The 13,194-nt window shown below is 39.9% G+C and overlaps 1 protein-coding gene across 1 annotated transcript; it reads right to left on the minus strand.

Annotated features, from left to right (window-relative positions):
• Positions 1–914: 914 nt before the first annotated feature.
• Positions 915–7,431, minus strand: LOC136506824 (sister chromatid cohesion protein PDS5 homolog C-like). The gene is made up of 14 exons (XM_066501734.1): positions 7,291–7,431; positions 6,228–6,434; positions 5,970–6,151; positions 5,583–5,709; positions 5,315–5,503; positions 4,663–4,713; positions 3,742–4,581; positions 3,301–3,396; positions 3,135–3,217; positions 2,658–2,709; positions 2,454–2,522; positions 2,339–2,373; positions 1,680–1,751; positions 915–1,591 (listed from the first exon to the last, which is right to left on the minus strand). The coding sequence occupies exons 1-14, from the start codon at positions 7,429–7,431 to the stop codon at positions 1,195–1,197; spliced, it is 2,541 nt and encodes an 846-aa protein (XP_066357831.1). The 3' UTR covers positions 915–1,194.
• Between the last annotated feature and the right edge of the window lie 5,763 nt (positions 7,432–13,194).

The following is a 13,194-nucleotide window of genomic DNA, read 5'->3' on the forward strand; positions in this document are numbered from 1 at the left end:
GTGATCCGCCTATTCTAAGTGTTGGTGGTATCTGTTCATTACTATGATGTAATCATCATCTTTGTGCTATCGTCTTGGCCCTTATTTGCTACTCCTACTGTTGTTTCCTATATATATAGTACATGTATATGTATGGTCCTGACGTTATTATCGTACCTTGCTATTTGTGATTCTCATGCTATTAACACCAGAGACCAGATATCTTTTCTTCTCTCTGAAACAAAATATTGAAATTGTTCAAAATGGAAAATAAAAGTTGGACAACAGAAAGAACCAAAGTAACAACATGTTATATCACAGAACAAAGTGTGATCACCAATGTATCTCCTTTTCTTTCCTTATCTTGAGTATAATAAACATCAAAAAGTGTATGGGGGCATCAACCTAATATAATCCCAAAGACAGACACTTGCGAAAATCAAGGTAGAAAGGTAGAGATCTAATAACATATAATTCTCAAAGCATAGTGACAAAAGAATTAAATGAAATCAGCATTCGAGATCCCTGAAATCAGTACGGAAGATATAAAGAAAAAAATTGCAATCAATAATGTACATCCAGACCTAGAAGCTTAGACAGAATATTTTCCTATAAGTTACTACAAGAACACTTTCATTTTTCTGCCCCCAGTCCCTTATGCCAGATGTTACATAGAAGTTGGGACTTTCAATTTGGATGTAACTATATCCACCTTATAAGTGCTAATGATGCCTAAGCTGCATAACCAGAAGATGTTTTCCTTTATTTGGACATGATTTATCAGGAAAAAAGAATGTCTTTCTTTCACTACAACTCTGATGGCTGAACACGAAAGCAGAATTCTGCCGTGACCCCACATGTGCATATCCTGTGTTGTGCCTGCAATCTTGCCACTTCCAGCTCAAATGTACATCGGATGAGCACCAAGAAGCACATTGGTACAAAACTTCAATGTGAAGTAAAAAAGCGCCATCTGTCAGTCATTTTCCTCTGAAGAACATATAGACATATCTTATCCAGAGTCACCAAAGCGCTAAGTTGGTAACGGTCCAGGGAATATAAAAGCATACATGGCATGTCCATGCCAACATCTTGAGACTTCAGACTGCAAGGGCGGAATACCCTGAGATGATGAGCTGCATAGCTTCAGAGCAACTAGTTGCGGCTCTTTCTTCTGCGCTCCTTTCTGGTAGTAGTTTTAGCAGACCCCTTCTCCTACTCTGATGACTCACCTTCATTCTCCAGAGGCTTCCTTTTGGTTGAAAGACCATTAGTCTTGGATCCATCGATAGCTTCACTGGATTTCACTTCATTTTTTGAATTCTTGTCTTCACTGCCAGCATCATCCTTTGAGTTGTCGGTGCTATCAGGCTCATCCTTGCTGCTTGCCTTGACAACAGCATCCTTAGCCTTTCCAGTAGATCGAGAGGGCTTTGCACCTTCCTTCTTAGAGTTGCTGCCAATCTTAGGTGTCCCTTGAGTATCCTTCTCAGTACTTTTTCCCTTCAGTCTGGATGGAGTCACAAAGATACCAGCATTTGGCATATTATTGCTGGAGCGCACGCCTTTTTGACGCCCTCTCTTCTTGGGAGGATTCTTAACATCACTGCCATTGTGCATAAAACAGTTAAGTAGTTTCACATAAGCTACTGAGTGTACAATGTATCAAGATAGCACATCCATAATAGTAAACACTTTACCTTTGAGGCGTTCCTGTTTTTCCTTCCTTCATTTGTTGACCCGAGCTCCCTTTAGCTTTTCTGCCACGTCGCCTGGTTTACAAGAAACGACTCATAATTTAACAAATGAAACCTTTGGCATTAAGTTATGACCTAAACAATGAATGGGAGTATCAGGTAACATTGACATAGAACAGTGTGTGTGGGTGGGGGGGGGTGAACAAAAGAATCAAAGTTCATCAATCAGGATAGAAAGTAACTCCACGGATATAAAAAAAGAAGACACATTAGGAATAAATTGACTTCAGAATTCCCATTTGGTGGTTACCACCAAATAGCAAAATTATAGCTAGACAATCAAACAGATTAAAGGCATGCTAAACAGGTTAAGTCAGAGATAAGGACGACAAAAGCACATAGAAGAATTCACATAAAAGCTTAAAACATATGAGACAAACACTGGTTGTTTGAAAAATCAAGCGTGTGCATGCTACCGCTGCTTTGTTTTTGAGTTTTGAAACTAGTAACCCATTAGGCAGAAGGCAGTTCTTAATACGAGGTAGGGGAAACTGCAGTTGTGCACACGATCACATATTATATTGTTTAACGTTCTGGCATAATTATAATTGTCATCTCAAACACAGAACATACAGAAGGCGCAAAGCAGATATTTTTCTTACATATTAAATGACGCAGAAGGATCAGTGTCTTGTTCCTGCAGGATGGCAAATGAATCAGAAAAGGAACAGAGGAGGATAGATATAACTGCATCAAATTCAAACCTAATGGAAATACCTCAGCAATGAACTCCCATCTTTCCTTCTTAAGCACTAGTACCTCAACATCACCATCATCATAAGAAACCTGAGTGCCAAGAGGAAAGGGTCCAAACATCATAGTCAGTTTTGTTTAAGAGAAAAATAACAATTCCATCGCTAATAGTGTTTCTCATTCAGACAGGCTAAACACTTAAGGAACAAATGAAGTGTGAATGGGCACCTTGTGCTTCTTTGAAGAAGCCTCGAATGATTCAACAACACCCGCATAGAACCTGCAAATCAAGAAATAATTTCAAAACCAACAAAACTGCATGCTAGCATAACTCATGGAGCAAATGTCATTTTCAGCTGTCAACACTGTTATCAAAAAGAAGATTTAAGAAAACAAAAAGAAAGACTATAGGTGTAAAGTTCCAACCAGAAGAATAATTCACCAAGCACATATTATTTGTATATAAAAAAGGAACAAATAGCAACCACAATGCAGACTTGGAAGCCTTCAGAAATAGCGACCACAGTGCATCCAGAAGGTGGTCAGCAATAAATATATGCTCACAAATAACCAAATGCTTCACTATAGAAATATCCATGGCATTGCCACAGACAAAAAAAACATTGGTGCAAAAAATAATATATATTAACTACTGTAAGAACACCATTATACTGATAAGAAGCACATGTTGATCATCAGACTTACATTTTGTCATCTGGCCACCAAACTTTGATTCTTGAGCCAATAAGGTTTTCATCAAGCATTTTGTTTTTCTTTGATAGAGGGGTCTGCCAACACAACAGAAAAGGTTCTGATAAACTGAAACAGAAATAAGGTTGAAGACAATTCACTGTGTGTCAAGCATGCATACCTCTTGAGCTTCCTGCAAACGTTTCCTTTTTGATGACGCCCCACTATCCTCTTGTTGGCCTTTTGATTTATCGATCCTTGTTGGGGACACCATTTCCTGAATTATGATAATTGATAAAAAAAAGTCAAGTCATTGTGGAAGACCACATTAGGAGGAAAAAAAGAGTGTAAACAGAAAAGGTCAAAAACATGATGAACGACAACCAAGGGTGATATAAGTTAATCCGTTGAAAAGACCAGTTGAGTTACTGGCCAACCGTTAGTAATGCTTTGCCTATCGACTATCTTATTATAGAGAATAAAAGCATGTAAACATGAAACTATAAATAGGCACTATCACTATAGAAACCCAATCTTCAGCTAGTAAGATATAAGCATGGCTTAAGTACAGAGAAACAACTTTAATGCATGTACTGTAGTCAATTGAGAACAAGAAAGCTACCTTCAAACGAATATCTTCATCGGTGTCTTTATCAGAGACAGCATCTTCTTTCTGCAATTTCATACTGGTTTTATGTTGCTTCTTGCCAGATTCTCCTTCAGCAGCCTTAGTTGATGAAGACTTCGCAACATCTTTATTCAGTTGCCTTGTAGCTCTCCCTCCAGAATCAGTGACGGGATCAAGTTTTGCAGATTTTAGGTCTGACGATGCATGTTTCTTTCCAACAGGCTTTTTCTCCTGAGACTTTGCTGCTGGAGGTCGGCCTCTCTTTGGCTTAACCACAGCAGGCTTAGTATCAGTTGGTTTTGATGATTCCTCAGCAGTTATATTGCCAGTCTCTGATAGCTGCTTTTTATCACCATCATTTGTCTCTGGGGATAACTCAGATGCTACTAGACTCTCATTGTCTTTAACAACCTTTGATTGTTCACTCATCTCAGATCCAATGGAAGAACCAAGCTTGTGATCTTTCTTTGAATTGACATCAGATAGCTTTTCAGTTTTAACAATCACTGGTTCTCGTACTTCTTTGTCACAAGATATCAATTGCTCAGAACTTTTCGCCTGCTTGTCGAGAGAAGTCAGTTCTGGCTTCTGTTTAGAAGAATCCGGTGTCTGCTCATCGCCAAAAGTCAGTTCTTGCTTCTGTTTAGAAGAATCTGGTGTCTGCTCGTCACCAGAAGTCAGTTCTTGCTTCTGTTTTGAAGAATCTGGTCCATCTGGAGACTTGACATTGTCAACTGGAGCAGCACCATTGCTAATGGCAGTTGTGGGAGTACTGCTTGGACTAGTACCTTCTTGGCCTAGGCAAATGACATTTTGGTCCACCTTTGAAGTTTCCTGAAAAATAAGAAAATATAAACTTGTGGTATCTACCTCACTCTATAGAACATTAGATACTGAACATCTGTAGATGTATACCTGTGGTGACTCTTCAGGAACAGACTTTTCAGAAAGTTTACCTTCAGCTGCCTGCATAACAATATTTTAGACAAACTTAGCACACAATTGAAACATATTCATACCAGGAGGTGGGGGGGGACTCTTAGTACTATCACATTGAAGAGATTATATGCATTAAAAATAATGGTGGATCATGCTACTGATAGTACCAGAATCCAACATGACTATACATACCATCATATCTGTGCACAATACACTATCCAAAGGAATCAGTACATAACAAAAATGTTTCTTTGAAATTTCACATGTTATATTATGGTTAATATAGTTCCCTTTCCAGATAGCAGGGTTTAAAAATTCTGACCACGTCCCTTTTTGAAGAATGGCCTGAATTTTAAGTCAAGATGCATTCAATACCACCCATAACTGAATACGTGTCTGTAATAACAGTATAGATCACATGTTCCTCTCCTACCAGTATCTCAATAACAGAAGAAATAGCACCCTTTTCTGTCAAACTCTTACAAAAGCAGCCTTTCTCATTTGATTACGCATCTAAAAATAGATCAACCATGCCACAAAAAAGAACTAATACTTAGGCCAACAAAATTCCAACATGTATTCATCAGTCCATAAACTCAATTTGTAATATACTGGTGATTTAACTAACCATGTCTTTTCCTGATGCATCAACATTGTTTTCTCCAGCATCTGAAGCATCTTGGAACAACATTGTAACAACATTGCTGTATTCATCCAAGGGAGTGCCCTTAAGTAACTCATGAAGCACTGGTTTGAGCTTGTCCCTGCATAGGCCTAGTACCCTCTCTGCAAGTCCAAAAGATGCTGGGAGAGTTTCCTGTAAAGTAAGGACAGAGATTTTAGTAAAAGGTGACAATAACTAGCTGTTAATGCAAACAACAGAGGGATGGGATTACTTGTTCTTCTTTTTTAAGGTTCTGAAGCAGGCACGATGCCAGTTCAGCATGGACATCATCGCTCTCCTGAATTACAAACATCATTATAATTTCCATACAGTGGGTGACTTGTTCTGAATGCCTGGTGCTGAAATATACAAAAAGGGAATGAATAAGAAGAGAAATAAAAAATCCACACTAGATAAATAAGGATAGCATTCATGCACGACAGGAACATATATAACACATGCATTCTATGACTACCATCACAGCAATGAAATCCTTCTTTGGGCTTTAAAGATGTCACAATTACATTATTACCCCAGTCCATTTGTCAGATCTTAAAAAACATGGCACCAAGTGTATGCAAAATTATGATTAAAAATGAATGTGAAGGAAGTTTCTTACGAGGCGGTTTTGAAGAAATGACGGAACATGTCCAGTATCATATGGTCCAAGTCAAGATCCAACATCAGAACACAACAACGAACCCTTGCAACAGAATCAAGGATCGAAACCCTCCTTGAAAAGGAGGGGCTGTTCATATCATCCAAGTCACCAAAAGTCTCCACAATTCTCTTAAACACGTGCTGCAACAAGGCAAATTGCAATGGTCAGTACCTATAGACACCATCGTTCCATACCAAGAAGGGCAACAAATCTCACCTTCATAACATCATCATCATAGGGGGCGCCCTCTAGCACGGTAATCCTGGTAACTTCAGTTAAGCAAGAGGTGAGAACAACCTTCACGTTGGGATCTGGGTGCTCCAGTAGCTCATTTGTAATCAAAACAGCCATAGTGGGGCGAAGAGCATTGTACATGCTCTCGGGCGGAGATTGATCCACCCTGGACAACCAGAATACGGCTTCCTGCACAAACGAACAAGCAATTCCAACTCTAATAAGAAAATGGCAAATCTTGTATATAGTCCTGAGCTAAATGAAGTACCAACTAGATAGGCCATACATCACACATCATAAACCAAAAAAAAAACACTAAACCATCCGTACCAACAAGGGGTAGTACAGGAATATTGACATGTTGTCCATCGACTACGCCTTTCGGCCTGATCTTAGGCCCTGACTCACCCTCGGTGGACGAACCTTGCGGAGGAAACCTTGGGTTTTCGGGGCATTGGATTTTCACCAATGTTTTCGTTACTCAAGCCGACATTCTCGCTTCCGCTTCGTCGACCCCCGCTTTCGCGTTTGCTTCCCTCTAAGGCGGAACGCTCCCCTACCGATGCATTTTGACATCCCACAGCTTCGGCAGATCGCTTAGCCCCGTTCATCTTCAGCGCAAGGGCGCTCAATCAGTGAGCAAACACTAAACCATTGCAATGCAAGCAATATCTCCACACAAACTACTCAGGATCACATGGCCTCATCAACCAACAAAGCAGCTTTTTTTCCTTCCATCCTAATCTAGATGAATGGCCAACTAGAGCATACTTTGCATTATAAAAAATATATCCAAATAAAACCTAAATAATTACAAGGCCAGCTCTATCTTCGTTCGACTGTTCCAGCCTACTCAAAACCGAACAGATTAATCAATCAACAGAGAACCATTTTCTCCCATCCTAAGCTGGATGAGCCACCGGCTAATGCAGGTTTCATAAAAAAAAAACCAAAACGATAAACAATTGCAAGGCAAGCTACATCTCGACAAGCCTGAATGACGAAAACAACGGGAACAGAGCAGGATAGCTGGGGCCGCGCTCACCTCGAGTAACCGGAGCAGCTCGTCGTGGTCCTCCGGGATAGCGCCAAAGCGCTGGCCTATGTCGCGCATCCGCAGCTCGGCCTCAGCCTGCACTTCCTCCGGCGTCATCACAGGGGCTGCAGGCGGTGCGTCCTCTGCCATCGTCCGTGCACGGGGGCGAGACCTAACGGGGAGATGGGTTTAGGGTTTCGGCGAGGAGGGCTGGTGGCGATGGCAAGACTAGCGGGGGTAGGGTTTTATAGACGACGAGACGCCGGTGGTGGCAGCGGCGGCGGGAGGCGTTCGCACTCGACCTCTCCCACCTTCCAATTTTTCGCGATTCGCCGCCATTCGAATCGTGCAACGGGAACATCTGGGTTGGCTGAGGTTGAGCAGGGGCAGGGCTGTTGAGGCCCCTTCAACCAGTTTACCAAAAATACCGGCTGCAAAGACTGCAACGAGACAGGTCACACAAGTTGGGTTGGCGTTTCGAATTCAAAGGATATATGGAAGGGAAAACTTGGCGGCAGATAGGGTTCATATACCAGGGTTAATTCGAAAAAAAAATGTCTGGGATCGTTTGAAAATATAAGTGTGAATGTTTAAATTGTAGGGTTTAGAGGTTTTGTGTAAGGCTTTTGACATTTTTTTTCTTTTTGTTTACTTTTATTGTGAACGCTCATTTTGAATAAATTGTTTTTTTAAATGTTTTAATTAATATGAAGTGTTGGGGTTAGATGCTATTTGATCTTTAGAGTTAACAATTGTAGCTGCTAAAAATCATATTTGATCTCGTTTGATCTCTATAGTTAATAGTCTAATTAGTATCTTATACGATATCCAAATTACATGTGGTCCAGTTAATTTGGATCTGTGGCTAATAGTCTAGCTAGTGTCTTCCCTACCACCCAGATTAACTCTATCCCATTTAAATCTCTAGCTATTAGTCTAGCTAGTATCTTACCTACCACCTAGATTACCTGGCACATTTGGATCCACAGCTAATATCTTACCTACCACCCAGATTACATGTGGTCATGTTTAGATCCTTAGCTAATAGTCTAGCTAGTGTCGTACCTACTACCCAGCTCACAATTAGCTGGTTCCTCCGGCTAACAATTAGCTATTTGCTAAGAGATCCAGACAGAGCCACTAGTAGATAAACGACTTTTGATCCACTTCGAAATTTGGCTTTAGTCCCGGTATTTTTCGTGTCCGGGACTAGAGAAACCTTTAGTCCCGGTTGGTAGCTCCAACCGGGACTAAAGGTCCCTGTCCAACGGCTACCGAGGTGTGTCAGAGGCACGTCAGTGCGAGAATCTTTAGTCCTGGTTTGAGACATGAACCCGGACTAAAAGTGTGACTTTTAGTCCTGGTTTGAGACACGAACCTGGACTAAAGATACATTTAGTTCCGGTTTATGTCTCACTAAAGGTGTCTCCAAACTGAATTTAAAAGGAAAGCGTATCTTATCTAAGTTAGATGTGTGGTGGTAGGTGAGATGGTAACGCATGCAAGAGCTGAAGTGGGATCTCCACAGCTGCAACTTTTTTTCATCCAATAAACACCTCTACTCTCGGTTGGAGGAACCGGTACTAAAAATCAAGACCTTTAGTCCCGGTTCCAAAACCGGGATTAAAGGGGGTTGAGAACCGGGACTAAAGCTTGTTTCTATACTAGTGAGCCTAAAATGAGAGCTTACCTACCACCCAGATTACATGTGGTCCTGTTTAGATCTTAGCTAATAGTCTAGCTAGTGTCGTACCTACCACACAGCCAACAATTAGCTGGTTCCTCCAGCTAACAATTAGCTATTAGCTAAGAGATCCAGATAGAGCCTTAAATGAGAGCTTTTAGCCAATTGCATATTTTTTATATTAGCAATAAAATATTTTTAGAAGTGTATTCAAGGAATGATTATAAGAAAAATGGTCGTGATATATGATGTCCATGGCTTTTGTTCAATCTATTTTGTAATACTATCTAAGACATTGAATGGCTCTACCTAACCATGCATATATTTAGTTTTAAGTTTTTTTGGACACGGGAGATGATAAGTCGATCCCATTTTGAAGGTTGTTTAGTTTAGGGGCTTGAAGGTTGTTTAGTTTAGAGGCAACTAGGGAGGAGGATGCAATAAAAGATTTTTAGATGTGTATTCCGTGAATGATTATAAGGAAAAATGACAGTGATATATAATGTCCATGGTTTATGTTAAATCTATTTTGTAGTACTATCTAAAACATTTAATGGCTCTAACTAGCCATATGTTTAGTTTTAGTTTTTTTGGGACAAGGGAGATGGGATAGGTCGATCCCATTTTGAAGATTGTTTAGTTTATGGGCAACTAGGGAAGAGGATGTCTGGCCCTATGTGGAGCCCCCCCCCCCCCCCAACACACATTGAGCGGACGGGCTCATCCCTTGTGGGCGCCATAGCTCCTCCATCCATGCCAAGTACAAGGATAGGGTGCGGGTTGGCACGGAGGCATTGAGGGGCTTGAGGCAAGCATAGGTGCCGAGGTGGGGTGGTGCCCCAATGACAAATATGTGGCTTGCAGCATGGGAGTTCTCGAGGTAGGCGATGTGGTGGGCATGCAAGGGCAAACATGAAGGGGTGCTAATGGGGGCAGTTGTGCTAAGAACTAAGCTCAAGCAGGTGGCTTTGCAGAGGTAGCTTCAACGAGTGGGGTGGGAAGGCGTGTCGGAGGGCGGCAATAGTGTATAGAGGATTTGGAAGGAAGAAAATATTTGGATGAGAGATTGTGGAGTGGACCCCACGTTTCACGGTGACCGGCAATGTGGAAATTGTGTTCATCCCAATCCTCGATCAGTCCAACCAAAGAAAAAAAATAAAAATGGACTATCCTTTTCAACCAAATGCATAATGGGACTATCACATCCCACAGTCACGGATGAGACTATCCCATCCCTCAAGACGTCCCCAAACCAAACACGTGTCACGATAATAACTATGTTGGGTGTGCCAAGGCCCTAGCTTTAGCTGTAAACATCAAATTTTCTTTGAGACTCTTAATTCCAGCACTCGAAAGATTTATGTGATTTTTTTAAGATAAATGTTGCAAAGACCCTATATGCCACAACTTCATATTTGTTTCATAGGTCTTGTAACTTTAGAAAAAAATCTCTAACATGTCCTTTATAGTTGATACCTGAGCCACCAACTTCTTTCTCCTTGCCCTATTTGGAACATTTTTTGTATCCTATGTGAGTGCTGAAAATGGACATAATGATTCCCACACATATAACCGCTCACTAAGTCTAAACAAAGCAAAACACCAAAGACTCCACAACAACAATAGAGAATTTGAAATAAAGCACACAAGAAAATATACTAAGATATGTTGTGTTCCTAATAATGTCATTGTTCTCATTATCTTGGATGAAAACACTCTCCCTGTTTATGAAAACATTTCTCAGCTCATTTCATGAAAATATAAATAATAGTAAGAAAAATAAGCTAAGGTATGTTGTATTCCTAAACTCATTATACGAAACACATAAAAAACTAATAACCATATCCTCCCTTCCTCATCTATCTTACAACTTCAAATGATGCATCGAAATCATTGATAATTACACTCACATTAAAAAAAATAAATCATGATGGTATATTTGTTTGCTCTTTTTTTATTTTACAGCGATGCCAACAGTCGATCGAGTAATATGTAGACATGAAAAAGGAGTAACATGGTGACCAACAAAAATAAATTGCATACATATGTTTTTTAACATAACTGATGTGGTATATGTAACATTTTTTATATGTATGCATGAAATAAGTGCAGTGTGCCTTTGCACAACGATAACAATGTGAAATGTATAAAAGTAACATGACTCACTGTTTTTAGCTTGATGAGCTGATGAAATGTTGTACTTAGTCTATTTCTTGAAAGGGGAACAAGAAATAACATGAACCAAAATGAATCCAAACGTATCAACTTCTCTAAAGGTCATGTCATAACATTGTGGAACTATTTTGTACATTGCTTACAACTCGTACTAGCTACCACTTTTTACACAACCTCCTTAAAAGGCTAGTATCCATTATAGTCTCTCTTGCATTGCGACATATATTACTTTAAACCTTAGTGATTTTTTACAATGCTAACAAAAGAGCTCTCTTTTCATAAGAGCTCCCTTTTCATATGGGAAACCAACATAAAGGAAAAAATATAATCACAAAATTATGTGAATTGCTTGTGGTATATGAATAGTTACCTCGGGGCATATAGGGGCTATTTGGTTACGGCCACAGCCTGCCACGCTTCATGTGCGGTGACGCTGTGGCTGTGGTGTCGAAAACCAAAGCCACACTCTGTGGTGAATTCCTACTTTCTTTTTGCATGGTTGTCTCAACTTTTTCAATAACCAAACACGAACCTTAATTTTGTTGTGTCATCGCTAGTTTGTTACATGGTAAACGATGGCGGTGTAGAATCAAACAACCTCATATATCTCATCATACCAGATAGGCAGGTAACATGGTCGAGCATCTTAGCCACCAAATAGGCAAGATCGATATAGTCCCATTGTTCGCAAATCTCATGTGGCACCATCGAACCATTCCTCCCTATTGCAAGGACCAAACATCAATATTTAGTTCTCCTTCTCTTGTTGCGTGCAATTCTCTATTAGAACACACATCACTAGTTAACTATTTCGAGTAGAATGAAAGAAATCACTCACATATGGTGGACACAAAGAAGAAGATGAAGACTTGCGGATGGCAGCGGACCGGCGGATAGGGAAGCTGAAGAAATCACTCACATATGGCGGAACAAAGAAGAAGATGAAGACTTGCGGATGGCGGTGGATCGACGACAGTAGGGAAGGTGAAGAAATTGCTCACATATGGCGGAACAAATAAGAAGATGAAGACTTGCGGATGGCGGCGGACCGGCGGCGGTAGGGAAGGTGTTGCGTATGCCTATTATATATGGGTGGGTAGGTGGCGATATATAGGGTAGGGTTGCGAAATGAGTAAGCTTCTAGGGTTCGATCATAACTTTGGGCCTCTTGATCCAGCCCAGATAATCTTTTAATCTTTGGCCCAAGCCTCACGCACTTACTCTATACCTTTCCATATTCAACTCCCAAACTTTTTAGCTTGCATCTTTCATTGCCCGTCCAATTTGAACCTAGCCACATTCTTTTTTTGACTCCTCGTGGCACAATGAGCGAATCTGTGCTCATGTGTACTCCCAAACACTTTTTTGTTTGAATACGCCATGTAAATAAGATGGGGGTTTGTTATACTATACGGCCTAGAAAAATAAAGCTTTAAAATAGCACACACTCACCCTTAATACGAACCTTACTCCCTCGGACCTGAAATGTAATCTAGTTTTATCGTAAATTAAACTTCTCTATTTTGGACTAACACAGTAACATATAGAATACAAAACAAATGCACTATCAAGTCATATTCCAAGTTAGATTTAATGATATTTTATAAATTGAATTAATCTTGACATAGGCTACAAAAGTGGTTGCATTTGTGCTGCCTGTATCCATTTTTGTTGTATGAAACATTAATTATTAAAAAACTTAGTTAGGTTACAAATATGTTTAATTCTATTCAAAAGTGAATTATTAAAATTTTATTTCAAAACATCAAAACCTATTTCAAAAAATTTGTTGTCAATTGTAAAATGCTAATGATTATAAATGAGTTTTAAAACTTATTTTGTTCAAAAAGGTTTGAATTTAAACATTAAAACAAGTTTACAAAAAAATTAAAAATAGAATTTGCTACATTGTGTTTTGGGCTGAAACCCCTTGGTCCTAATCCACAAAACCTTATTATTTTCTTCTTCTTTTTCCTTTTGATTCAACCCTAGCCCACCAAATATTCTTGTCAGGCCAATTCTAGTATGGTTTGTGCTTCTCCCGCTAACGAATA

This window comes from Miscanthus floridulus, chromosome 15 (assembly GCF_019320115.1).
Source record: "Miscanthus floridulus cultivar M001 chromosome 15, ASM1932011v1, whole genome shotgun sequence".
In the NCBI taxonomy this organism is placed as follows: domain Eukaryota; kingdom Viridiplantae; phylum Streptophyta; class Magnoliopsida; order Poales; family Poaceae; genus Miscanthus; species Miscanthus floridulus.

Excerpts from the sequence above, each read along its gene's own strand:
- LOC136506824 (XM_066501734.1), bottom strand. The coding sequence starts at position 7,431 with ATGGCAGAGGACGCACCGCCTGCAGCCCCTGTGATGACGCCGGAGGAA. Across the intron at positions 5,504-5,582 it reads ACCTTAAAAAAGAAGAACAA|GAAACTCTCCCAGCATCTTT; the intron begins GTAATCCCATCC and ends CTTACTTTACAG. Across the intron at positions 4,714-5,314 it reads ATGCATCAGGAAAAGACATG|GCAGCTGAAGGTAAACTTTC; the intron begins GTTAGTTAAATC and ends ATTGTTATGCAG.